The 27,631-nt window shown below is 37.6% G+C and overlaps 1 protein-coding gene across 2 annotated transcripts in view; it reads left to right on the top strand.

Moving 5' to 3' along the window:
• The first annotated feature begins 1,804 nt into the window (after positions 1 to 1,804).
• Positions 1,805 to 27,631, top strand: part of IL17REL (interleukin 17 receptor E like) — a 48,968-nt gene continuing 23,141 nt past the window's right edge. For both annotated transcript variants that reach the window (XM_038173189.2, XM_021273286.4), the window contains exons 1-3: positions 1,805 to 1,994; positions 20,995 to 21,022; positions 27,080 to 27,229. In XM_038173189.2, the coding sequence (XP_038029117.2) occupies positions 1,893 to 1,994; positions 20,995 to 21,022; positions 27,080 to 27,229 (280 nt within the window). In that variant the 5' untranslated portion in view covers positions 1,805 to 1,892. The remainder of the gene's footprint in view (positions 1,995 to 20,994; positions 21,023 to 27,079; positions 27,230 to 27,631) is intronic.

Genomic DNA, 27,631 nt, shown 5'->3' with positions numbered 1-27,631 from the left:
CTGATGATTCAGTCAACATCAGTCTGCTATTGTATAAATGATCTTCAGTTTGGTCACTCCTTGAATATTGTGTACAGGACCTTACAAAAATCTTACAAAAGCATATAGTGAAAATGCAGAGGCATATTCTTCATCTTGAAAAAAAGGGGGCAGGGGAGCATATTAGAAATCAACAAAAACATGATAGTCTCGGCAAAGGTGAGATGACAATGAATGTTCTCCGTTCCTTCCAATGCAAGAATAAGGGGGGAGCTCATCTGAAGTATTTGGAAGCAGCTGTAACTCAAAACAAAGCAAACAAACATAGTTTAATTGTGTAACTCATTGCCACAGGATGTTTTGAAAACCAAAAGGATAAATAGATGCAAAGTGTTATTGTAAAAATTCATGTAAGAAAGACCCAGAAATAACTTAAAAATAGTGACAGGCACATGGCTTTCAGTTCAAGAAATCCATAAGCTGTGGGTCACTAGAATTTGGTAACATTTATGTTACTAAATGTATATGTATTATTAAAGTAATCCATGGAAGCAATGTATTTAGCTTCTTTCTTACTTTGTCTAAGCATATGCTATGATCCTCCTTGTCACAGGAGAGTAGACTGGGTGGATCTTTGATTTGATGTATGACAAAATTTATTATTTTTTTAACCAAAATAAATTAATGACAATTTGTTCAGTACTGTGACAGCATTCATCTTCCAAAAATAAAGTGTCATTGGAAAATTGACATTCTGGACTCACATGACACTATCTAAAATACAAGTATAGTAGATACATTGGCAGAATAGACATTGTCTTCTACCTGTTTCTTAAAAGAAATATTGGTAAAGCTACACCCTTGCAGATGGTGTTAATTGTACATTCCCTACTGTAAATGAAACAAAAGGTTCAACTTCAGCGCTGAGGACTTTGGTTGTCGCACTGATCAGCTGGAAGATCTCTCTCTCATTTTTGAGCAAGCCTTCTATAGAGGAATTCTTCCCTGCTCCACGTAACACACCATGTAGCCTCTATATGAACTAGAGAGTGTGGTTTTCAGAGTACTTCTTCCTTGTGATTGGTACTGTTTAAGGTAGCTCCAAGGAATGCATTCCTGATCTAAATAGTATTGAGGTGCTGTAGCCCTCATACCAGGATTCCAGAGCTGGAGTCACTCTGCTTTTTTGGCAAAGCACTATACTTCCCAAGCATGATGAAAATCCAAGAACTGGAGATAGAATAGAGAATGGAGATAAACAAGAGGCTTTTGTTGATAAAATCAAATAATAAAAAATAAATTCACAACAGATTTCTGGGATAAAGGAGCTGGTTTTCTTGCTGAAGAGAAACAAGAAACCAATCTTCCATGAATACTGACCTCAACACAGATATGTTTTTATTTTTATTTATTTTTATTTCTATTTCTATCTTTATTTTTATGTATTTATTTTTTAAAATTTATTTGGTGCATTAGAAAACCAGGAAGATAAACAAGCATAATAATGCATTTGGATTCCAGTGAACCTGTCTGCTACATCACTACTGGAAACAAAATTCTCATTTATATATGGAATTTCAAAAAAAAAAAAAAAAAAAGAAAGAAATTTACTAAAACTCATCCAAACCAGTCATGATGAAAAACAGAAGGAAAAGACTTTTATTGTAATTGTCAGAAATTCATATTTCCCACTTTTCATTAAGGAACACAAGAAATGAATTGAACATGATTTTTATTTCGCACAACTAGCAATTTTCTGTCTTTGAAAAAAGTTTTAATGGGGAGGAGCTCAGAGGTATTGTGGGAGGGACTAAAATTCATATTAAAGTTTTGGCATGAGAGAGAGAATTGTCAGAGTAGAAGACTTCTTCTGAGGTTTTGATTTTATTTCATTTTTTTTTTTTCAATTTAGGATGATAAATATTCATGTTCAGATTCTTCTAATAATTCTTTTGTGGAATTCTGATTGTCAAATTATTCCCAGGATTGAAGAATGTGGACTTTCATGTTCTCAGGTAATCTCTTACTTGTTCCTATTTGCTATTGTTTAATATAATAGATGTATGCTGCTAAAATAATTGTAAGCAGAGAAGGAAAGCAAAAACAGAAAAAGCCTTTCAACTATCCTGACCATTTGATTTATATTCCTGTCATTCTCAATTAACTATATAAAGTGGCAAAGATGACTGTTAGTAAGGGAATAAGAAAATGCATTTCACACAATTTCCAGCTGCTGTTGTTGTTAGTACCTTTTAAAATCTGTCTTTTATATTTGAAAAACGGTAATAAAAATGATTTAGTTTATATGAAGTACTTTGAAGATTAAGTTTTTACAATAAGATGTGGTGCCAAATAGATGACAGGGAGGAACGGGAGGTTTCAGAAATTGCTCTTTATGTTAGGAATATAGGAAACACTGACTTTTCTGTGAATAAATGAATTAAGCTTGAGAAAGAGTAAAACCTGTTTTTCATTTTGTGGAATGAATGTAACTGGACTATTAAATTTAATGACTTATGTATGTGCATAAAAGTGGAGTGTGAGCCATACCATCTCTTTAATGGCTTTGAATTTTGAATGTTTCCAAATATCCCCACAAAGGGGCAGTATAGAGATATTTTGCTTCTCTTGGCATTCCGGACGTTCAAGATGAGAATATATTGAAAGATAAATAAAAAATAAGATAAAAAGAGTAGGGTGTCTGATATTTTCAGTCTGAGTAGGGGATGATAAGTATGTAGTTACTTTGGGGAAGTGGAATTCATAGCATGAGAGAGTTTGGCTGTATGTACAGAGTCTTGCTTGAAAATGTCACAGTCCCTAGGACAGGCAACCGAGACTTTGTCTACATGTGGTGGTACTACCCAGATACTAAGTTAGTATGTTACAGCATTTTATTCTATATTTGGTGTGCATCCTAAAATGTAATAAAGATGGAACAAAGATGCTTATAAAATACTAGACTTGAGGGGAAAAAATATTTTAAAAGTTGTTTTATATTTCTGAATTCAAATTCTTCAGTCTCTCCCCACTTAGATAATGATTTAGAAATAATAACATATAGTAATGAGAGATCAATCTCTTGATGTACCCAAGCACTCTTCAGCAACAGTTATGTATTTAAGTTTATGAGTGCAATAACATAAGCATTTTAAGTAATTTATTCGCCTTGCAATGCTGCAATGGGTCTCCTTGATCTGCTGCAATGGGTGTTTAAAATAGATCTCTTTTACCTTTCTAATTTATTTCTCCGGAGAGTGGTTAACTCTCAGACTCAGAATGTAAAATACAAGAACAACTTCTAAGGTGGGTCCAATCTAGGGGACAGGTTTTACCTCTGTGGACCTTGAAAGGCACAATTCTCTGTTGTGTCTTAGGTATGTATGTTAGGAAGACTGATTCACGAGTTGCCTAAGATGTTGGCAGAGTTGTGGGGTTAGGGAGACTGGATCCCTTTCTTTGCTTTCAAGATACTGTCTTACAACTTTTCCAGCACTGAAGGCTGGATAAGTAAGAAAGATTTTTTTGTTGTTGTTTTAAATTTTCAGGGGAAATGCATTATTTCCAGTATAATAGAATGAAGTATCAATATAATTTCTGATTGTAAAAGACAGAATACAGTTTATGTTCTGTATGTAATATTTCTGCTAGATGTATTCAGTGGAATCTTGAATGCATTAATGACTTTTTAAGACAAAAATGTTTTCTCACTGGAAACAATAATGATCTCAACAGGGCAAATTACTGCCAGCTTAGGATTTTCAATCCAGTGTAAAGCATTTTAGCCACATGAATGTTAGAGTCTCATGACTAGGTTCTTAAAGAAAACTCCTTCCTTTTCCATTGGAAGTAACCTCAGTTTTCCTACATAACCCATCACAATCCCATGGCCTTAATCCCATTCCTACCTGAGTTACTTTAAAAGGGAGCAGTTTACCTTCATAATTCACAACTAAATGTTCTTTATAGGGGCACTAACCAGAGGTTACAACTTAGCTCTCAGTGTACGCACAATATATGTCTACTGTCTTCTGTTCTAGCATATCAGGTCACAACTTGGAGAATTTAGAGTCAAAGGGATTGCCTTTTCTAGCAATTTACTTAATGAGATAGTGAGATATTGTAATTTTAAAGCCATCAGAAGCTTTCTGTAGCTACTATTATTATAAGTGTATGTTACAGGGTTTTTTCCTTCCTTTATGAAGTTTTCCTGTAAATCTATATAGTGAGTTTCTGTTGTGCAGAGTCAATCCTGAGGTTGTATGGTTCTTCATAAAAAGAATAGGGGAAACTTTTGGATTTTTTTGTATTTTTCAAATTCTAGGTGTTGCCAAGGGGGATCTTGAGCACGCTTAGTAGCTGAAAATGTTGAGTTTGATCATCAGACTAGATTTTAAGGTGACTATGTCCCTTGAGTATTTGTAAGCAACTTCTTGTACTTAGCAGAGTAAAGCATTAGTTGTACGTAATAGGGAAATTGTGACATAACTGTTTTGAGGTATGTGACCTAATAAAACCTTCACACTCAACTGTTTAGATTTTGGATCCTATTACAACTCAATGAATCATTCTTAGTTTACCAGGAGTATTCAGCAAGACATCTTTGCATTGGCTTATAAAATATCCAGGTTTCATTACTGTACCACAAATTACTTTGCTCCAGTACAGGAAAGGAGAAAACAAAAGATCATTGAATGTTTATGCAAGCATCACATGGCAATTTAAACAGCATGAAAATATACAATTGTGGATTGAATGACAGCAAAGGAAACACCAAGATTTCATCATGTACTATGTCTTTTTTTTTTTTTTCCCCTTCCTTATTTTAATGGCTTAGCTTCAGAACATGTATGGTATTCTGGTATTCAAAGGTTAACTACAATGGGCTTGGTCTCCAGGCCTCATCCAATAGCAAATAGAGTTATCAACCATGCTTCCCTGTAAAAGCATAGGGGAATCCCATACTGCAATTGAAATTGGGTTTATGCCCTACTCATTTTACAATCCACATTGTTTGCAGGCTGTACAGAAAGAAACAGACCTACGCCAAATTTGACTCAACAGCTGGTAAAGATCAAGTGCACTACATAAAAAAAAAAAAGAAAAAAAAAGAAAAACAACAACAAAAAAAACCCAAACCTTTCCAGAAAACTATGAAATAGTATTTGTATTGTCTGCCATTAAATGCAGTAACATTTCCAAAGTCTATGAATAAAGAAGAAAACCCTAAACTGAATGTGGTATTCCCCTGCGATTATAAAGATTATTGGCAGCAAATTCTTGATATAGCTGCTGCCTGCTCGTGCTATTCATAGATGAAGTGTGTAGTGTTTCTTGACTGGATATTTATGCCATGGATCAGACCATTCTGACTGAATACTACACATTGCAAAACCAGTGTTACAATACAGCTCTCAGGCTGCTAACTCAGCTAACGTAAATTGGCATTAGTTTTCTTTATCATGGTAAGCAAGACTTTAAACAATGCACATGAGAATCTAGGTGACATAATTCAGTTTTTCTCTAAAATCTGTTTTTAGACATGGTAAAAAAACCTGTTTTTAGACGTGGTAAATGGAGATCAAGATCAGAGACCTGTTTTTCTCAAAGCAAACAAGTGAGGGAGATACCACTGTGAAGTCCCAGGAAGGGAAGATGGTTTACCACAGTTTTTTTTGTGAATGCCAAGATATACTTAATGACTGGAGGAAATGCATGAAAATGTAAAGCATATCCTCTGCTAAAGTTTGCAGTGATGCAGTGCAATCTATGGGAGCATCCCCTAAATACAAAGCCTGGGTTTTGCATCCCTGCCTGTCATTGACTTACTTGTGTGGGCCTATTCAAGTAATTTAATCTCTCCAGTTTTCACAAGTACAAAATAGTGCTGACCTTCCTGTGTGATATGTCTTAATTACAGGTTTTAATTAAGTACTTTGAATACTATAATTAAGTGTTAAGTTTTCATTAGTCAAAGCAGTCATACTTAAGGGGCTCAATCATCTTGAGTCACTATATTAGCCCATTTGCTTAGATATCCTGGCTTGTCTTTTCTGCTGGTAGTCAGGAGAGTTGCAGTTTAGCAAGTTTAGGTGATTTATCTCTAGGTCTTTGTTTTACATGGTCAAAAATAGCTTGGCAATAACATGAGACACATAGCTTTAATGTTTCCTGCTGTGTCCTATGCCATTCATTGGTTGCCGTCCTATTTTGTCACCCCCAACTAAGAAAACAGCCAGTAACAGATACAAATAAAAACTTAAACTCTCCAATGTTCCTCATAGTTACAGCAACTACCACCACTTCTTTCAGGAGAGATGGAGATGGAGAAAGCTCTGCAATTCAGGACTTGCAAAAATTGCAATAGTAGTTCTTGTTTTTTCTTTCCCACTTTCCCCTTCCTCAAGAACTCTGGAAAAAGGTTGCAAGGTCTGGAAAGAAATGAGCCACTGGAGTACCAAAAGCCAAGGCACTACAGATAGTCATGAAAGTTGGGGACTCAAAGTCAGCTGATGTTGCTACTGGACTTGACAAGGTGTCCTGAAGTTCAAACACAAGTCAGTGTTAGAACCTTTATCACCATCAGACATCAACACAAGTGTGTGCAATCAGTACCTGTACCAGGAGATAGAAATAAAAATGTAAATATATATATATATATATAAGTTCAGCAGAAGATGGGAGCAGCTGGTCTTTATTATTGGCAGGGAATTCTAGCTCATTAATATATTTGAGTCCTGAGCTTAGGGAGGGAATATATGCTTCAACTTCATTTGGACTCAAATTTCAATGGGGATTATCAAAATTCAGGAGCAAGCACTTTCCACATCTGTGTAATATTGCTCATTGAATGACTACTTTGCAGTTGGAAAGCTGCTTGTAATTGGTCTAAACTGTACCTTCTAATCACAAAATCACAGAATGGCTGAGATAAGGAAGGATTTCTGGAGGTCATCTTGTCTAAAACCCCCTGCTCAAGCAGAGTCATCTAGAGGAGGTTGCCCAGGACCACGTCCATGTGTCTTTTGAATATCTCCAGGGAAGGAGACAACATAAGCAGGAAAAATTGTGCAGAGACAGGTAATAATTTGTACTAGACCAGGTGGTGTTACCTTGACGGAATTCTTGCAGAAAGGTCTAGAATTGGCTTAATTTGTACATCTGCTGGAGCTGGCAATGCTGTACCTAGTACTTTGTCTCATTGATTTATACAGTCTCATTCTCCTACTCTTGCCAGAATGCCTCTGCTTGTGGAAGAATCAGGAGTGATCAAAAATGAGAAAGAACAAGAGGATGTTTTAAATAATTTATTTCTAAGGATAGTTTTGGATAGTCTCCTGCCTGTTTGGTGTTTCCCTCAGCATTGAGGATCTGGGCCTCAGTCCCAGATAGGTGGGTAACTTGGACCTAAGGAGGTCCAATGTTTCTATCCCCGACTAAAAATCATTTGAGTTTTGGGAACCATGAATTATGAGGTGCAATGGCTACCAAGCTGTAAAAACCAGGAACACATTTAAAGTTATATGTACTATGTTACCATCATCCCCATGAGCTGCATACATTTTATACATCAGCTTTGGCACTGATCAGACATAGAAGCATAGAACAGCCCAGGCTGGCAGGAACCTTGAAAGATCATCAGGTCAATCCTTTGGGAAAGGGAGCCTAAGTGAGATCATCTAGTGCTCTGTCCAATTGCACATTGAAAACCTTCACTGATGGGGACTCATCATGTCCCTGGGGAGGTTATTGTAGTGACTGATTGTTCTCACTGTAAAGTCTTTCTTATATCAAGGTAAAACCTTTCCTGGTAAAGCTGTACCTGCTGCCCCTTGTTTTCTACATGTGGCTCCTTGTGAAGAGAGAGCCTCTGTCCTCTTTGTAACCAACCTTTAAGTACTGGAATACTGTGTCCCCGCTTTTATTAACATTTACTTTTTGCTTTTTGAAAACCATAGTTATCTGCCTTCATAAATAAAACACAAACTGGAAAATGTTCCCAAGCAGTAGTTTGTTACAGAGGAAGTTCCAGAGTAGCTCTGGCTAGGAATTGGTATGTTTTGCTAGGAATGATCCCCAAACCAGTAAATTCATTTATACTCAGATGTGATATGAACATGTCACAACCCTGACCCTGCCTTCACAGATATATGAATTTACTGGTCCAGAATTTTGAGAAGTCATGAATGAGCAGGAAAGTCACAGTAACTAATGATGCTGAGCACTAGAATAGATTGCCTGCAGAGTTTATAGAGATCTCTACACATGCTTGAAGAGTATCTCTCAGATATGTCTCAGATAAAAATAATTCCTCCTAAGGCAAAAACTTAGAGTAGATGGCATCTTGAGTTCTTTTCTAACCTTAATATCTCTTCTTTTATGTGTAATTTCCTCTTTTTTGATCTAAAGATAGTGTTTCAAGTCATATTTAACTTACTGCTGCTTTGGAACAGTCAACAGAGCCAAACACTTGCCTTACTGTATTGCATATGCTGTCCTTTCTGTATGCAAAGTATGGGAAAGTTCCAACTTACTGGAAAACTGTATGAAACTTGCACTTCCATTAAAGAAGCATCTGTGTAAAAATGAGCAGAGTTTAAGTTTTACAAAGCAAATGATCCGTGGCTCTTTCTCCTGCAGAAAAGTGTTTCAGCCTTGTTGTTTTGAATATGTGTGGTAAATTTCAATCACTTCTGGAAAACTGATGGTCTTGGAGTTGCCTCTACTTGTCTGCATATTTTCAGAAAGTATGAATCATATAAACACCATTGTATGGTGCTAGATGTACATTCATTGTCTTTTCTTGGAAAAACATTGAGGAAATAGAATTTATTGCAGTTAATACATTTCACTGTGCTCAGTTTTGTTTTCCCCTTTCATTCCTAAATATGCAAACTTCCTTGATCTTTTTCCCACTTCCTCATCTCCCTGACCTGCTGTTCTTCCTTCCATGACTGCAACGACAGGTCTCTCCACTGCTTTTTAAATGTCGATATTGTTGTACTGTAATTTTCCCTGTTCATAGTTTTTTCTTGCATTTTAGCAATTCTCATTAGAGTATCAAGCTTCATGGTAAGTTTTGGTCAGTAGCATGAGTTCTTTCAATTTTCCCCCTTGTTTTTCATATATTATTTTTCTGTAGGATATAGTATAATAATTTTACAGAGTGTGATCACATCAGTGTTAGCATTCAGTCTGCCTCTGTAGTTTATTTTTCTCATCCACTTTGGGAAAAAAAAAAAAGTATATTTTTTAGGAGAATGTGTGGCATAGGTGGTTTTTAGTAAGTAAGGGCTATCATTAAAAATGAGACATAGAATGAAGCAACATATGAAGGTACTGAACACTGATGGGATTATTAAACTGAGGCCGCGCCCAGGAATTATTGCTGCCTCTAGGGACAACTGTGTGATCAGGAGAGTCAGGTGAAACAATGTGGCTGTTGTAAAGTTGGTGGAATCCTGCCTCTTTGGAACCACTTCTTTTGGACCTCTGCCACCTTTAATTGGACCAGTGCTAACTTTAGCAACTACAGTTTGTGAAGATTCAGAAGATAAACCTAAACTAGATGATTATCCCTTAGTTTTTTTTAGCCCCCCTTCCCTCAAAATTAAGAATTAATAGTTAAAAGAGAAATAGGCTATGTAATGACTTTTAAATTGATTACTTATTATTTTATATTTTATAAGATTTATTCTTCCTTAGAATCTCCAAATTTATTTATAACTAGCTCCTATATTAGTTATCTTGAATTGCAGATATTGCAACTAAGATTCATAGATTCATAGTATAGATATTTTCATTAGAGCTTTTCTACGCAGCAAATTTATTTGTTTATTTATTTATTTTCATTTTCCTGTACTGACACAGTTTCAGGGGAATATATTTTTGGCTTTTGTTGCTCCTGACAAGAGAGGCATATATGCAGGGGTTCTGGTATAAGTTTCTGATGTAGGATTAAGAATTTCAGATGCCATAAAAATCCAAATATTCGTATTTAGAGAATAAATCCTTTTTCTCCAAGATTTTCAAGTGTACAACTGAAAAAAAGAAAAATATTTTTCATCTACATGCACTAAGACAATTTTTCTCTCTCTGCTGTGGCTAGAGAAAGAAAAGCAAGCACAATTATAACTACTCATATATTTTGGATGCTGTCAAAAGGGAGATGGACAAGCTTGACAAGTGGGCCCGTGTGAACCTAATCAAGTTCAACAAGGCCAAGTGCAAGGTGCCGCACCTGGGTCAGGGCTATCCCAGCCATGAGTTCTCTAAGTGGAGAACTCATTGAGAGCAGGCCTGCTGAGAAGGACATGGGGGTTCTGGTGGACAAAAAGCTCAACATGAGCCAGCAGTGCGTGCTTGCCGCCCAGAAGGCCAACAGTGTCCTGGGCTGCATCAACAGAGGAGTGACCAGCAGGTCAAGGGAGCTCTGCTCTGCCTTTGTGAGGCTCCAGTTTTAGTACTGCATCTGGGTCTGAGGCCCTCAGCACAAGAAGTATGTGGAGCTGTTCAAACAGGTCCAGAGGAGGGTCATGAAGATGATCAGAGGGCTGGAGGAGCTGTCCTATGAAGGAAGTCTGAGAGAACTGGGGATGTTCAGCCTACAGAAGAGAAGGCTTTGGGGACACCTCACTGTGGCCTTTCAAGTACTTGAAGGTTGCTTATAAAAAAGATGGACAGTGACTTTTTACACAGCCAGATAATGACAGGTAAAAGGGGAATGGGTTTAAACTAAAAGAGAGATTTAGATTAGAGTTTAGGAGGAAATTCTTCACTCAGAGGGTGGTGAGGCACTGGCACAGGTTGCCCAGAGAAGCTGTGGATGCCCCATCCCTGGAGGTGTTCAAGGCCAGGTTGGATAGGGCTTTGGGCAACCTGACCTAGTGGGTGGCATCCTTGCCCATGGCAGGTAGGTTGGAATTAGATGATCTTTAAGGTCGCTTCCAACCCAAGCCATTCTATGATCCTATCATGATGATTTTATCATCTTTATCATGAAGTCTTAATGGAAGCAGTTCCTTAACTGATGATATGGCACCGAGGAGGAATGCAGTGGCCTGTCAGGACTGCCGTCTGAGACTACTCTACCACTGCTTCCAGTATGGCCCGAGGGATCATTTGCATGGGCTTACATCCTTACACAACTGCATAACAAGCTAAGGCTGGAATAAAAACAAAATCAACATTTAAAAATACTTCTTAACACTAAGAGCTGTAATCAATAGTATTTCTAAGCTTATTATAATTTAATTTTTTTTCTGTGTCTAAGGGCAAGAGGGAGAAACACCATTTTTATGAGAGCTGCAACCAACAAAAGCATGTGCTCCTTTGATTCTCTCCATGACTTTGAAGTGTGTCTCAGGCCTGACATGGCCTCCAAAGTCTTGAAACTTTTACAAGGAGTTTTGCCAAGTCTGCTTTCTTGTTCTAAATTTTGATATGACTTTGTGAACCACACTGACAGGGTTGGGAAGGGGTTAGGAAGCTCATTCTTGTTTTTAAGAACTACTCCCCCCCCTCCCCAATTAAAATAAAATAAAAAATAAAAATCAGTATAATATCTGTGTGACATTCTCACATTCCTGTGACCCTGTTCTTTTCCTATTGCTCTAGGTTATTAAATGCAGATTAAATGGAGATCATGAGATAGCATTAAACATTTGTCAGGGCAATATGAGAAACCTGCATGCTCAGCGGGGTGCTGCCTCAAGTGAGCCAAGGGAAAAAGTTAAGCACAAGGTTAGTTTTAACTCAGCTCTCTGGAGCCCAGATACCCAAGTCAGAGTAGTGTATGAGACCCACTCTTCCAAAGTTTTTTTTCCTTCTTTTTTTTTTCTTGATGAATGCTTAAAATAAAAGTAGCCTTTGAAGTAGGAAAAAGATCTCCCATTTCAATGTCGAAAGCATTTGACTTTAAAAATTCATTCTCTCTTGCCTGTCCTTCTCTCAGACCATTAGTCTTTCATTTCATATTTATACAGTATCACTGCTTTGACAGGAGGCCTGGGAAACTCTCATTTACTGGGCAACATGGTAAAAAGATAACTTGTGTAGAGTTAGAGCAGCTTCAGGTTAAGGAGGATGTGGCTTCTCCTTGAGGTTTGGACTTGAACAGATAGAGTATAACATCTGGAACATGCCTTTATTCTGCTTTTCTTTTCTAATGCTCCCATTCTGAAAGGGAAGCTAGTCTTGAGCTTTGCTAGATTAATCTCTACTACCATGAAATCCCTTCCAGCCACCTGATACACTGGGGGACACGGTTGTCTCACAAGTGGATGTATGCTATCCCAAATAACTGTGGCGTGAGGTAGGTGTCATTCCTGCTCTGTATGGGTCTTGAACTATATACCAAGTCCCAAACATCCAGGTACCTCTCAGGTCTGAAAGAGAGCTGCCTAATAAGCTTAGGTGCCTCTAGGGTTAGGTGGCAATTAATGGGGTATTATGGATCATGGTGTTTGGCTGAGATAATTACAGCTTGCTTAAATGATGTTTCAGGCATCTAAAGCCTCTTTTAGATTTGGAACACAAAGCTGACTTAATCTCATTTTGCAAATGACTGCAGACCATGTCTTCATTTCACTACCAGTAGTAATGTAAAATCCACAAAGAGAAATTGACTTACTTGGAAACGGTGTTAGTGGCACTTTTCTCATGAGCAGAGTTTTTATAGGCAAAAAGTTTTTCCCACATTTGGATCTGATCCAAAGTTTATTCAAACGAGTGGAAAGATTTTAACTGACTTTCAAAGGTTAGGAGTTAAAACCAGTCTTCCACAGTTTGTGAATGTGAGGAGGATGACATTTATCATCTATAAAGGCCATAGTGTACTTCAGGGCAGTGTTCTGCTCCTGGAACTGACTCTAAGCACAAGAAAAATGAATAGCTGCCCAGAGCAAAATGGTGAGGGCCTTGCTGTGTATGCCAGAGCACGGGAAAGCCAGGCCTGCAACATATTGCTTCTTTTGCGGAGGAATAGTGCTGGGATGTATGAGAAGACAGTAAGTGGAATATAAAAATGTTAAGGCCTTCCAAAAGAAATAGCCACTGCCTCCAGCAGCAGCAAGAGGGGCCAATCTAGCCCACGGGGTCTCTTAATAATTTTCAGTTCTTGCTCTTTTTCTTTTCTTTATTTTTTTTTCATTATTCTATTTCTTTTTCCTTTTCAGTGGAATCTCACTGCCCACTGGCTCCAGTGGCTGCAAGTCACAGTGCTGTCCGTGTTGCTGAGGGATTTGTACTAAACTTTTCTCGTACCTTCTTCTGGGCAGCAGAGATCATTATACCATCCTAACTTCAAAGTACTGGTCAACAATTATCTGGAGAGGTTGTGGAACCTATGTCCTTTAGTTTTTCGAGGACTGGTCAAATTCATGCCTAACTTGATCTAGTATTGGCCATAATACTGCTTCTAGTACGAGGCTAAGCTTAGTGACCTTCAGAGACCTTTTCCACCCCAAATTTCCTTGATTCCATTTTATCATCCTCTGTATGAGAACTCCAGTCATTCATTGAAATAACCATTAATGCTGTGTTAGAATGTCCCTGTCTCATTGTTAGACTGGAAGTGCTGATTTGGTAGATTAGTTTTCCTTTCAAGTAGCTGAGTGGTCTGAAATTTTTGACACTCTATGTATGTGATGGTGCTGATTTATACCAGCTGAGGGTATGGCATTCAAAGTGCATTTTAATTTTACTTTGTCTATTGTATGCAATTTTGTTTTGTTAACAACTTGTATTAATATTTTAGGAAACATGACATAAAAATGGTTGACTTTATTTATTTATTTATTTATTTAAAAAAGAAGAAGCTAGAGCATGCTGTTGCTCCAGGCAAATCCTGCTTCTAGTCCTGGAGTTGAAGCACACAATAGATCAGGCAGCTTTTATTTCAGACTGTCATAGCTCCCTTTGGTCCAATAATTTTAAAAGCAATTGGTTTGTGTGTAGGCCCTTTTAGTATCACAGCATTATTTTTATGTACAATTCACTTAAACAAAATACAAGGGGGGAATATTCTTCCCAGTTGTGAGACCTCAAAGCAATACCATTCTGACGGGACATTCACTTATAGGATGAAAGCATGCCACTGCAAAGAGTTCCCAGAGATAAAATTTCTGTGCTGCCAACTCTTTCACTTGTTCTGTCCTGCAGTAATGGTCAGGGGAAGTTAGATACCACTTGCAGTCCAGTTAAAATATGGGGAAGTCCAGTTAAAATATAGGAACAAGGTTCTTCTGCATCAATACAATGCAGGAGGAAGTATATGCTGTCTTGAACACACAAATCTCTGTTACACCTGAATAGTAGAAGTTAAACAGACAAAAATCTAAGGGGCCTGAAGGTCTTGTGTTAGTCACATGCTCCTGCATTTCTGAAGTACTGGTAGGCTGTAAGGGAAATGCTGGCCTTCGGTTTTGACAAACAAGAAGAGTTGGGCTCATTGCCCATTTGTGTATACTAGTTAAAGGGCAAATGGTGCAGCATACAAAGATTGGTGAGATGCTATGTCTTAGATCCTTGTAAAGCCTTGACGAGGACTGTCCAATATTCTTCAATAAACCCAATTATCTCTTCCCTGTTAGTTCATTGCCATCTCAATGTTTAATTGGAAGCATGTCAACATGATGTTAATGCAGGCAGAATTTAACTTGTGCTGTTGGACATGGAACAGCTCTTATCCAAAAAATGTGTGACTTCAATTAGCCCAGTTCTGAGGCTGAGCTCATTATTGCACTTCTCAGTTGTGCTTATCCTCTCAGATTCATCACTGCACCCATGTGATTGGAAGTTTTTTGTTCAGTTTGGTATGCTCGCAGAGAGAGTTGCTGCTCAGAGTCGGAGAACATGTAGTCATGACTCAGATGTTTTGTTTTTGGCATTCTGTAATAAAATCTGGCAACATCCAGGTGGTCTTGTAGAAACAGTAGTCAAAAATAATGCTTTGCCTTAACTTCTAGTGCCTATTTCTTTTCTGCATATATAACAGTCCAATTGTTTTCTTAGCTGATTCCACTATATGCCATTGATGTGTATCTGATTACAGTGTCAGTAGAAGCTGAAGAACCACCTTGTTTGCCAGAAAGATAGTTTTTCCTTGGCAATGAAAGTAATTACAGATGACATCAAGACAAATAGAGATGCTCCTTTTGCGAAAAGGTCTTTCAGGGACAGTGTATCAGAACTAGCTATGAATCCTTAACAGTTCTAAGTGTTCATATTAAGCATGTTAATTCTTATAATTCCTCTAGTTCTCAGTAAATATCCTCACAATTTAATTCAATTTCCAAGTGTATTTTTTTGCCTATTATTTTTCATTTCCACACATTTCTAATAACATGATTTTTAACATAAATACTTGACCTTGATGTTTTTAAGACTTTTTTTTTTTTTTTTTGTTGGGACAGGAACTTTTATATTATCCCTGTGCTTTCTCTTACAGTAAGGGTGATATTTAAGCATGACTTAAAATGAAATATAATAGAATGTCCTCTGAGTCCTCTGAGGTTCCAGTTCTCACCAGCATCAAGGATATGTAAAATGCAAAGTCATTATCTTCTTTGTGTATGAAAATAGCTCTGTGAAAATCTAAAGCATATTCAGTTGTTTCCATTTGTGAAGTTTTCCCCAGATTACTTCTGTATCTGAAAGTCTTTGTAGGAAATTATGGTAATGTGTTGGAAGTCTGAGGAGTTCATGACACAGCTCTGTTTCTATCCAAATTTCTCAGGCTTCATGGATCCACAGCACTTTGGCACAGCACTTCTCAAAGACCTTATCTTTATGGAGGTGACAGATCATCTTTGTCTTGTTTTTCACTAAAGGCCATGAGAAAACATTTGGGACTCTTAAAGCCCAGAACATCTGTAGGATTGTCCTTCCACAAATTGAGTGGGGTAAGCTGATGGACAAAAGCTGATAGTGGATTACTTACATGGAAACGGGTCAGCAGCTTTCTGTCAGTATTTAAGGATGGTTACTGATATAACCATATGGTTGTGGTGCTCCTGGTTGACACAAAGAGCATTACTACTTTACAAGGCACCAAATAAACCCTCATGGCCCTCATGGAAACTATCTTCAGAACTGTACAATGGCTCTGGCCACCCCATTAAAGGAATAGGATGGATAATGGATAGGATAGGATAGAAATAGAGTAGAGTAGAGTAGAGTAGAGTAGAGTAGAGTAGAGTAGAGTAGAGTAGAGTAGAGTAGAGTAGAGTAGAGTAGAGTAGAGTAGAGTAGAGTAGAGCAGTTGGAAGGGACCTTCTAAGGTCATTGGGTCCAACTGCCTGGAACCAAGAAATACATGTTAAAATAGAAATAAATGGTGAGGAGGAGGACGGTAAGAAGGAAAGGCTATTTTATTACAATAAAATAATACAATAAATAAGAAAAAAAAAAAAGAGAGAGAGAATAAAATAGTTTGGCTCTTGCAAAACAAAATCTGAGACAAGATGTATTAATGGTTGTGGATCAATGGGAAGTAAATTCCAGGTTAGAAAGCATCTGTTTAAGTGAAAAGGTAATAAACACAATCAGAAGTCAATAAAAACTAACCATTATTATGTTTGCCTTTGAAAATAAAAGTTTTGTTGTTGTTAGAGAACAGGGCTTCCGGAAAAGCTTTGGCATTGGAGCAGTACACACAAAAGCCTGTCTTATTTTAAAATGTTTTTGAAAGGTATAGGTGATGTGGCACCTGTGGTTTTCGGGGGACTAGGCCCGATGATCTGAGAGATCCCTTCTAATTCCATGTAGAATAAGATGAATTTGTGCAGAGTATCCCCTCTTGACAGGAAATAATAATAATAATAAACAACTTGACTAGATTTGTTATCTTTATCAGCCTTTTGGCTACTATTTGGGCATTGGTTCTTGCAGACCACACTACATTAAGACAGCTCACTCACTGTGTTGTAAGATGACATACAGCCTCTTGCTTGCTTTTAATGGTGATCAAGGAACACAAGTTGCTGGAATAGAGGGAAACTTCAGAATATGGTCATGTTCTATTTTCTCAGCCCTCTCTGATAATTTGGCTTTAGACAGTAGTGTAGGTAATAGCTTTTTCTGCTGAGGATATCTCAAAAGGGGGAAATTTTTTTCACTTTACATTCACTGACATTAGTGTAGGTATTTTGAACGAATGAATGCTGAGTATCTGTTGTCAACATGGCCCCAAAATATATTTTAAGGCATTTTAAGGGATATTACTACTCCTTACAGAATGAACCTATGAACAAGGTACAACAGAGCTGGCAGGCAGACTGTGAAACCAAATTAGCCTCAAACTCTTTCCTGGGTTGACAGAACATTCAGAAAAGAATTTTCACAATACTGCTTTTGCTTCAATGCCTGGAGGAATAAGAGAAAATAGAAAGTAGGTCTAATCTTTGTTTCTTTCCCTCAGCAATTTAATTTCATGAAAATACCCCCCATGCCCCCAAATCCTGGTCTTCCTCTGTTGGTCTCACTTTCTTCTCTACAGTCTTTAAACAACACAATGTGATATTACAATTGACTTAGATTGAGAAGTTGCTGTGCTAGCTAAAAAGTTGGCACCACACCTTCTATTCAGAATGCTGCACGTTGGTGGTGTCTGTTCAGATAACCTCTGGCTACAGTTGAGTAATACCACAAATGGGGAAAACCCTAGAGAAATAGGAAAATCCCTAACTGTTTGTACATTGTGTAAGTATATTTTGCTTAGGCTCATTGCCAAAGCAGATATGAATCAAAGATGCTCTCTGTATTGAACTAAAATGTACTATCATGTTCAGGATCTCATTTTTGCATGAAAAAACACCCACAGCATTTGTGAAAGGGGAAGAAAATTTCCATTCTGGGTTTAGTGTGTTATGTTTTTCTATTGCATTCATCACTGAAAATTCCTGAAAACAAAAGATATAGAAAGTGGGAGAGGAACTTGGTTAATTTATTTGAGTTCTTCTTTGAGACAAATGGTCTCGTTTGACTATTTTGCAAAATGATTATAAAAGAGAAAAAAACCAAAACACTATGGTATTGTACAATAAAAAGCAATCACTTAAAAAAAAAAAAAAAAAAAAGGAATTGTGCTGTGACCAAATGCTTACTGTAACTGGCAAGTGCTTGTGCAAATGCTTGATTATTTATGTAAACCTTCCCAACAACTCCGCACCCCGAAAAAACTTAAGTGCCCAAGATCCATTAAATGTTTCCCTACCAGAATCAAAATCAGTGCTGGATATGTTTATTTTTAATTTTTTTTTTTTTGAGAAGATGTGAAAATAAACATTGGATGTTACTGTGTGATCAGAGACCAAGACTGATATAAGCAGTAGTGAAAAATGAGAATTAATTTGGACAGACTAGAAGATATAGGTTTTCTTGAACATCCTACGGCCTCACAGAAACTGGTGGTTTGTTTTCTTGTCTGCAACTTAATTGATTTACATATGATTTGCATTTTTAAGGTCAGATCTTACACAGGGGATCTGAAACATTGGTCTTCTTTAAGTGAAGGTTGGATCTTCCAAGTTTTTTGAGATTTATGCTGTTTACTGCTATGGAATCTTGATTTTTATCTAATACATTTTTACGATGGTAACCAGAAAGAAGGGTTAAAGAGAAAGTAATAGCCAACTATTTCGAAGACAATCTAAGAAATTTTGACTGGCAATTGGGAACTCTCTCAAACCACCTGACTAGAATATTTTCAATAGTCTGGCTGTAAAATGGCAAATTAAAAATATGGAAGTAATTTGCTAAATTATCAACCTCATGAGAGATTAATTCCTTCCAGTGAGAAGTGGCTCAGCAATTAGCTGATCCATTAGTTAGGTTTTCTTACTAAGAAAGCTAGCTCCCTAACTCACTCACTCATTGATTTTTTCTTGCATTCAGTTTGTGTGTTTGTCTATTCCATTCCCTAAGGCCACTGAGGACCTCAAGTAAAAGGCACTGAATTCAGATTGTCCTTTTGCATACTTGTGCAGGGTCTGGTTAGAAATAACTCACAATTAGATCTTTGAAACTGCAGTTAAAATTCCAGTGGAGTTTTATATGAGCTGGCATGTTCCACTTTTATTGGATTAGTGTTGAACTGAGTTAGTCAGAAAGCTATAGTCTTTCTTCTACTGATGAATCTGCATCAGAAAAATTAGCAAACTACAAATGAATCTTTTCTTCAGAAATAATATATAAATGACAAATATTTCTATGAGCTCATTGCAACAGAAATGAGGTCACATCAGTTAAATTTTTCAGCCCTTCAGGGAGAAATGAGGATTCTATGAAACCATTGAAACAGAAATACCGTTTTAGAACAGTTATGTAAAGAAGTTTGATTTTCTTTAGATTCCCTTCTTTGAGTGTAAATGTAATGTTGTATAGAAGCAGACAAATAATATTTTTAAGAATATCACAGATAGTTTTTGTAATTTTCAGTCTATAAAAGTATGTTCCACCTCTGTCTTATTATAAAAAGTGACCATATTTTATGCCTCTACAACTTTTATGGGTCATAGTGACAAACTGCCAATTATAAAAGATGATAACCTACTCACAGAAGAGATTATTAAATATAAAAGTTCCAAATGAACAAATGAATAGAAGAGAACGATAACTAAGAGAGGTTAGATACTGGCCAGTGGTGTTCTAAGGGCTTTCTTTGAAAACAAACTTATTTAGCTAAAAACTCAAATGCAGCCATGAAGGATAGAAGTTTACATGAAGCGTGCGCTTATCAGCTAACCCAGGGTAAGAGCATACACATGTGCAGCTGTCACAGGGCTGTAATTTCACACCTTCAGAAATAATATGATTTTGCTCTAGAGCTGTGTTTATTGGGAGGACAAAACTACCTGTGGATGATGGCCACGTAGAAGACAAAGCAATAGGTATTTTTATGTCATGCTACTACTTACCCAGGCTGACAACTCTGTATTTTACTACAACTTGAGGACTTCCCAATGTCCACTAAGAGACTTTTGCTGGCTCTAAAACTCGCAGACTGTTGGCTTATTGACAAGGTTATGAAATGCTTTAAGAGGACTGAGAGCTTCCTGTCCATTTGAGAGCAGAGGAGTCAAGGTGGTACCTGCTCCTTTTGTGGGTGTGACAAATGCATCTCTGTGAATGAGACACTGATTTTTAAAGGAAAGTAATGGGGAATATACTTCATGCCATATAATAAGGAACACCAGTGTAAGTGTTATGTCAGATGCTTGAATGTCAGAACAGGAGAAAAATATATTTGTTTAGTTATAGCCTGTATTTAGCACTTAATGCAGAGTATTCAGAATAAGATTTGCTATTTTTATATTCTATAAAATTTTAGTTCGTGGTTGAGTTTTTATTTTACTGGGAATGGTCATAGTTTGTCAGAAAGATAGCTGGAAAACTGTTCAAATCTCAGTTTCAGCTCCCTTTGCCTCTTATAAAAACACTTGCCCACTTGAACATGGTAAGTACTGTGCCTGAGTAATTTCATTTTCAGGATCCTGAGCCAGATAGTTCTCAGAAATAAAATGACAACTCTTATTCCTTAAATTCATTTGCAGTTGCCGTAATAATTCCTTCTATTGGCCTAGTGTGATCTTCTAAGAGTTGTCTAACATTCAGAAGAGCTATAGATATCTTCCATTAAACAATCACTTAGCTTCTTTGCCTTGTTGTGAAAAAAAAAAAAAGGTCAATGTAAATGGCAGTGCATGATAAAATTATATCTTTATTTGATAGAACCTGAGACTTGTTATAACAGTTACACCTTGGTTGAAAATACATGAAAATAAGATTAATACTGATCTTGTGTCTCTAAACTTATCAGGCCATCATATGGGGTAGTAGCGTGCATTTTTACTGTATTTGTAAATCTTTTTTCATTTCAAAAGTGATTTCTCTTATGGTCTGTAAATATGCTTACTTGTTTAAGGTATGTTTATATTTGTTTATAATTATTAAGTAATGTTTATTTTTTTAATTTTCTCAGAACAGCTTTTGTAATACTTTTGTTTCTGTTTGCAGGGGGTTCATTGTAAAAGCAAACCTTCCAGTGAGTATACATCATTCACTTTTTACTACATTTGTTTTCTGAAAATAAAGATAATTTATTGCTAATAATAAGTCTGCTTTCCTGGTCATGTCACATCACTGTGCCATTTGACAGGGTATTTCCTACAAGTTTCCTTGTACAAAACACTGGAAATTGGTAGGCTGCAGTAAATAATAGGTTAATAATTGTGCATTATTGCTTTATAATTTTTCTTACCATAGCTTTGATAAGGAAAATTTGGGAGATTTTGCTTTGACATTCCATTCACATGTTTTCATTGCTTCTACTTATTATGTTTGGCTACAGTAATAATGTAGGCTCTTGAATTTCCTAAACTGTGGAGCCTCCATCAATCACTCTTCCAGTGTCCATATTTGCTTGACAAGGAAGTATGAGGCAGGTGCCTTACAGACTGTTGCCTTTTAGAGGACAGTTGTACCTGGAGTCCCAGCTCAGAGTGTTGCTTATCTCCACCAAGCCTTTCCTGGATCCACATGGCAGAGCGTCCACAGAAAGGGAGAAGTGCTGGCACTGAACTGCAAGCGAGTGAGATTCTAATGCTGTGGGGTGGAACAGTGAGTTGGATATCAGCTGTCCTGAGCCTTACTCCAAAAGCATGATGTTTGTGGAACATGTACTGTTGAGGTGGAGAGAAAGAACGTGGCTCTGAAAGGGATGCAGTCAAAATCCCACATGGAAAAGTCATTAGCTTTCTACTGGTAAGCAGAGTGAACCATCAGTGGCTGGTTCCAGGACTGCGAATGAGTATTATTTGGATTAGACAGGTGAGCTGCTAGTTACACAAACTGCATGGAAGAGAAGAAGAGAGAAACAGGGGTATTGATCTTTGCTCTGCCAAGCTGAAGCATGTCTTCATACCTTTGGGCAGCACAGGCTGAGGAAACCTAACCCTTCAACCATGGCCTGAAAGGGAAGGACACTTGCAATACTGTTGGTTATGAGTTAAAATCATTGCTAGGTATTACACAAATGCAGATCTAGATAATGGGGACTTACTACTGGTACCACAAGGTGGTGATTCATTCCACCTATCCTAAGACAAGGTGAATTATGTGCTGGGATGGAAGTGAGAGGGGTTCTCCCTCTATCTGACTGCCAAAGGTTCTTAGGTGATACACATAAACTTAAACTAGATATTTAACTCCTAGCTGGATATAGACTTTAGGCACTTAAGAATCTGTAAACTGAAGATCCTTATCTTGCAATATGATGTACATGAGGCAGGGCTGGTTGTGGGTTTTCAGTGCTGCCTGAAAATGACTTATCAGCTATCTTTAATACAAGTAACATGTAGGATGACTCAGCCTTACAAGAGTGATGAAAAAAAACATTTTTTTTAGTTTTTATCCTAGTTCACTTGTGCAACAATGGGTGTGTACTAATTTCCATACTTCCTTTTCTACAGTCATGCATTTTGTTTATTTTTTGATGCAAAATTACCTCAAAAGACCTTAACTATGTAATAAAGCATCTTTCCAGTAGTCAATGCTTTTAGCTGCACCAAAAAGATGACTTTATTCTGCAGAATATGCAGCTATCAGCTCTCTAGCTTTTGACAACAGAGCTTTGACTGCCTTTTCCCTCCCATTTTCCCAAAGTATTAGTAGTACGTAATGGCTACTGTAGTGTTTGAAATTAGCTGTACTTTATCAAGACCCCCTGATTTAAGAATCACTCAGAAAATATATTTGGCACAGTATAACACCATGTCATTCACTATCCTTGCAAGTTTGAAATGCTTTCTGGATGCACAACTTTAAAACTCTTTGAATTTACTGTGCATTGAAATCTATTGTAAAAGAGAGGCTGCATTTTAATTTGTTTCATAATGTGCAAGTAATTTTAAGTTGCAAATGTTGGTATTTGTTAACTGAAGTGCACAGTGTGGTTATCTTAGGACAGTTTGTTTATGAAGATGGTTAAATCATCATAATGCACAGATGCAGCAGATAACGTGGTAAATCATATGCAAATAGGTTTAAAATGCTACTCCAATTTATACTGATGGAATGATGCCCCAGTGAAGCAATTTTAGTGCACAGCAGATATTCTAACAGATTTAGCACTGTCACTATCCTAAGTAGTTCAGATTCTTACAGTTCTTGTAGGGTACAAATACCAGAAAAAAAAAATAAAATAGTTAGGAGTTTCTAATGGGAGTTGCCCTGGGCCTGTTAGTAATGGGGTTTCTCTGCATTTTTTTTTTTCCTGTTCTCCAATTTCATCTTCTTTCCTGAGGCTTCAAATTATCCGTCTAATCATTTCTATTGCGTATTCATTGCTCAGCTCTGGCTTCTATTATACAAGGATACACAAGGTGTGTTTTGCTGTCGTGACAGTTCTGGGTTGATTGCTGCATCATCAGATAAAAAAATAATCTGCTGTGGTTAAGCTGATGGCAAAAGTACAAGGAAAGTGTCTACATGCTGAATAATAATACTTGGCTTCTTTATGCCTGGGTTTATATGTGTCCATAATTAAGGATTCTTTTATTACAGCAACAATCCCTCTCTCATGTAGGGCTAATTACAGTTATAATTCACAAACATAAAATTTAGGCAAGATTTACTCAGCAGATGGTTTGTGTAGCAAGATACACCTTTATGTTTACTGAGGTGTGTAGATCAAACTACTTGTGAGAAAAAGAAGGAGGTGCATGCTCCAGAGGAAACTATTTAAAGGGGGTGGGAAAGCGAAGGGATATTATAAGGTATTAATGGAAGTTTACTGAAGAAATAGTCAGAAATGAGTCTTCTTTTGTGATTCCAGAAGTGTCTGTGATTATTTAGAGAAGGGAAATTATTTTCTGTAAACTCTTCCTTGTATTATGTATTAACTGAGATCCAAACTAATATGTCCATGCATGATCTGACACATTTAAATTATTATTAATGAATTTTAGAGCATCTTTTGCAATTCTCAGATGTATTCTAAAATTAATGTAAAGAAATTCCAAAGTGAAAGAGTCTTTTCATTTTATCCAGTATATTACATATTTGTTCTTGGTTTGAAGGTAAAAATCATGACCTAGAAAAAAATGTCCCTGCTTACAGTCAGGCAGCTGTCCCTAAAAGTTTGTGCTCCTGTACAGGTTAATATACTTTTAATCTTTACATTTATAGCACTTTCCTTCATGCTTGAACGGATAAGTAAGGATGTGTTTTATCGCTCCATCCTACTGTCCATGCATCCTTTCCTTTGGGAGAACTGTGAATGCATCTTCTATGTGAGTCAATGGGCATCTGTGTTTGACAATAATTCTTGGCTAGATGTTGAGGGATGCACCCTTTCCTCATGATTCGAGGTAGGAGTATTTGGATGCAAAGAAACAGTCTCAAGTTGTATGACAGTGGGCGTTGGACATTAGAAAGAGTATCTTCATGGAGATGGTGGTCAAACATTGAAATGGGCTGCCAAAAGTAGCGCTAGAATCCTGATCTCTGGAGGTATTCAAGAGACAGGTGGGCATAACACTAAGGGACATTGTTTAGTGATCGGACTTGGTAGGTGTGGTGGTTTTACTCAGGTGGGCAGCCAAGCTCCACCACAACCTCTCTCCCACTTCTCCTCCTCAAAGGGAAAGAGAGAAAATACAACGAAAAGGGCTCAAGGGTTGAGATAAGGGCAGGGAGATCACTCAACAATTATCGTGATAGGCAAAACAGACTCAGTAGGAAGATTAATAAAATGTATTGCCTGTTATTAGGAAGCTAGACAAGTGAGAAACAAAGAAAACAAGCTAAAAAACCTTCTCCTCATCCACCTTCTTCCACGTCCTCCCTGTGTGGTGCAGAGGAATGGGGAATGGAGGCTGCAGTCAGTCCCTAATGCTTTTCCTCTGCTGCTCATTCACAGTTACTCTCTGCCCCTGCTCCATGTGGGGTCCCTCCCATGGGATGCCATCCTTCCCAAACTGATCCTGTGGGGGCTGCCCACAGGCAGCAGCTCTTCAAGAACTGCTCCAACATGGGTCCCCCGGCAGCTCCCCCAGACCCCCTGCTCCTGCATGGGCTCCTCTCCATGGGCTTCAGCTCTGGCCCGGGGCCTGCTCCTGTGGGGGCTCTCCATGGGGTGCAGCCTCCTCCAGGCCACAGCCACCTGCTCCACCAGGGGCTCCTCCACGGGCTGCAGCGTGGAGATCTGCTCCATGTGGCACCCATGGGCTACAGAGGGACAGCCTGCTCCACCAGGGGCCTCTCCACAGGATGCAGGGGAACTTTTGCTCTGTGTCTAGAGCATCTCCTGCCCTCCTTCTGCACTGACCTTGGTGTCTGCAGGGCTAGTTCTTACTCCTTGCTGTCCCAGCTGCTGTTGCCCAGCAGTTCTTTTCCCTTTCTAAAATCTGTTCTCACAGAGGCTCAACCAACGTCTTTTATTGTCTTCTCTCTGACCAGCAGTGGGTCCCTTTGGGGACAGCTAGAACAGGTTGTTTTCTGACATGGGGCAGCTTCTGGATTCTTCTTACAGAAGCCACCCCTGTAGTCCCTGCACTACCAAATTCTTGCCTTATAAACCCACTACAGTAGGTCAGGTTGGTGGTTGGACTTTGTGACCTTGAAGGTCATTTCCAACCTAGATGATTCTGTGGTTCTATGTTATCTTGTATTTTATGGCAAACACAGTATCATGCCATTGTAGTTTCATACTAGCTCTTCATAATAGTTGAGCACTTTCTAGGAGTATGTTAAACAGTATGACTAATAAGGTCAAATGCTTTTTTCTTTTTTTTTTTTTTTTTCCTTTTTTTCTTTATTCTTTATTTTTTTATTATTATTATTATTTTTTTTCTGTTGTTGTTCTTCCAGCCTCTCCCCAGGGGGAGGAGAATGGGAAATGAAATACTTGTTTTTACTTAAGGTGTCTTTTAACTTTCATGCTATGTACTGAAGTTAATAGGGTAGGAAGTATTTCAAAGAAACTGCTGTCACGTTGTTGCAGCTAAAGTGAGGCGTTCTGCATTGTAAAACACACAGCCAAGGGACAAAACCCAATTCCCTGGCTATTCATTAAGGCACTCTCTTAAACTCTACTTTTGGGACTACAAACAATGTATATGAGATCGATAAGCCTAAGAAATGCATTGGGGCTTAAATCCACTGTATTAACATAAATTCATAAATGAATGAAATAAATTCATAAACGATTTCTTTGCAGAGCAGTCTGAGAAGTAGAAGGAGTTGAAATATGGCTAACTGATGAGATCTGGAGCCTTAAGACTTTTTTTTTTTCTTTTGCATTAGTCTACAGAAATCAGCTGTACGAACCCATGTCCAAAGCTTCTGAGCATGACTAAATTGGCATAGGAAAATAAGATGATAATCAGTAGTTCTGTTCAGAAGTTCTGTTTACACCTTAAATAAGGCCTGGATAACATATATATACACATACACATATACTATATATATATATATAAATATATATTTATATATATAAATATATAAATATATATATATATATAAATCTCTTGCTGTGCCTGTCTAAAGGGGAAAACAATTCCATAGGTGTGAGTGATTTTTCCATGACTAGGAATGCAATGGTGCCCTCTTGTGTGAAAATTATATTTTAACAGCGTCTGAGACCATCAGGCAATCCCTCCTAAAATTGAAAATTGCTTATGAGAGTGCTCACAATATGCAGGTAATTTTTTTTTTCTTAAAAAAAAAAAAAAAAGCTTAAATTATTAGTCTAGTCATGATCTAACAGATCTGATTACTTAGAAACAGTATTAATCTAGCTACACTCTAGACTTAAAGTATGATTCCTTCCTGTTTTGGGTTAACACTTCCCTAAACCAGGAAATTTATTATGAAACCCCATCTGTAATGTAATTCTTTCCCACTGCACTGCTAGAGAAGTCAAGCAGCTATGTACTTGCTCTGGTCCCTTGATACCTTTGGTAAAGTGCTGGCTTTGCTGAAGTCAATGGTGACTTTCCTACTGATTCCAGTAGGGCTGGAGCTTAACTTTGGTGTTTTCTGCCACTGAAATATCCTGTACACAATGAGATTTCTCTGTCTTTGTGTTTTACATTTGCAGGTGACATTTTTAACAGCTTCTGCCATGATGCTCCTACATCTTTATCTTCTACGATACTGAAAAGCATGAAGATCTCAACAGTGATTAAATGTGTCCCAGGAAGCCCATGCTCTCTTCATTTAAACATTAAAGGATCTCTGAGTCTGGATGGTAGGAAGCAGATTTGCTACTGAGTCATTCCTGCTTACTTTTTGCTTATAGCTTTTCAGCCAAATTTTGTTCCACAGTGTAATACTTGTGTCCAAGGTGTTTTCATGTAGTTGTGTCAGAAAGATTTTTTGTGTAACTGTTTAACTACAAAACAGGATAAAGGTCATGAATTTCCCAAGGGAATGAGAACTGAGATGAATTCAATGCAACTAAATTTTTACTTCTAACTTACTATACTTACCCTCTACCAGTGCCCCAAGAATACTGCTGTTATTTCTTGCTCTCTCACATGCAAATATCTACACACATACACAAACGCAAATTCCATCTGCTCCAACAGAAGAAACAGTTTTTGCTTCTGAAAGTTACAGTTCCCTCTCCAGGAGGGAATTGTAAGGAAAT

Source organism: Anas platyrhynchos, chromosome 1 (genome assembly GCF_047663525.1).
Source record: "Anas platyrhynchos isolate ZD024472 breed Pekin duck chromosome 1, IASCAAS_PekinDuck_T2T, whole genome shotgun sequence".
NCBI lineage: Eukaryota > Metazoa > Chordata > Aves > Anseriformes > Anatidae > Anas > Anas platyrhynchos.
This window is presented reverse-complemented; position numbering and strand designations above follow the sequence as displayed.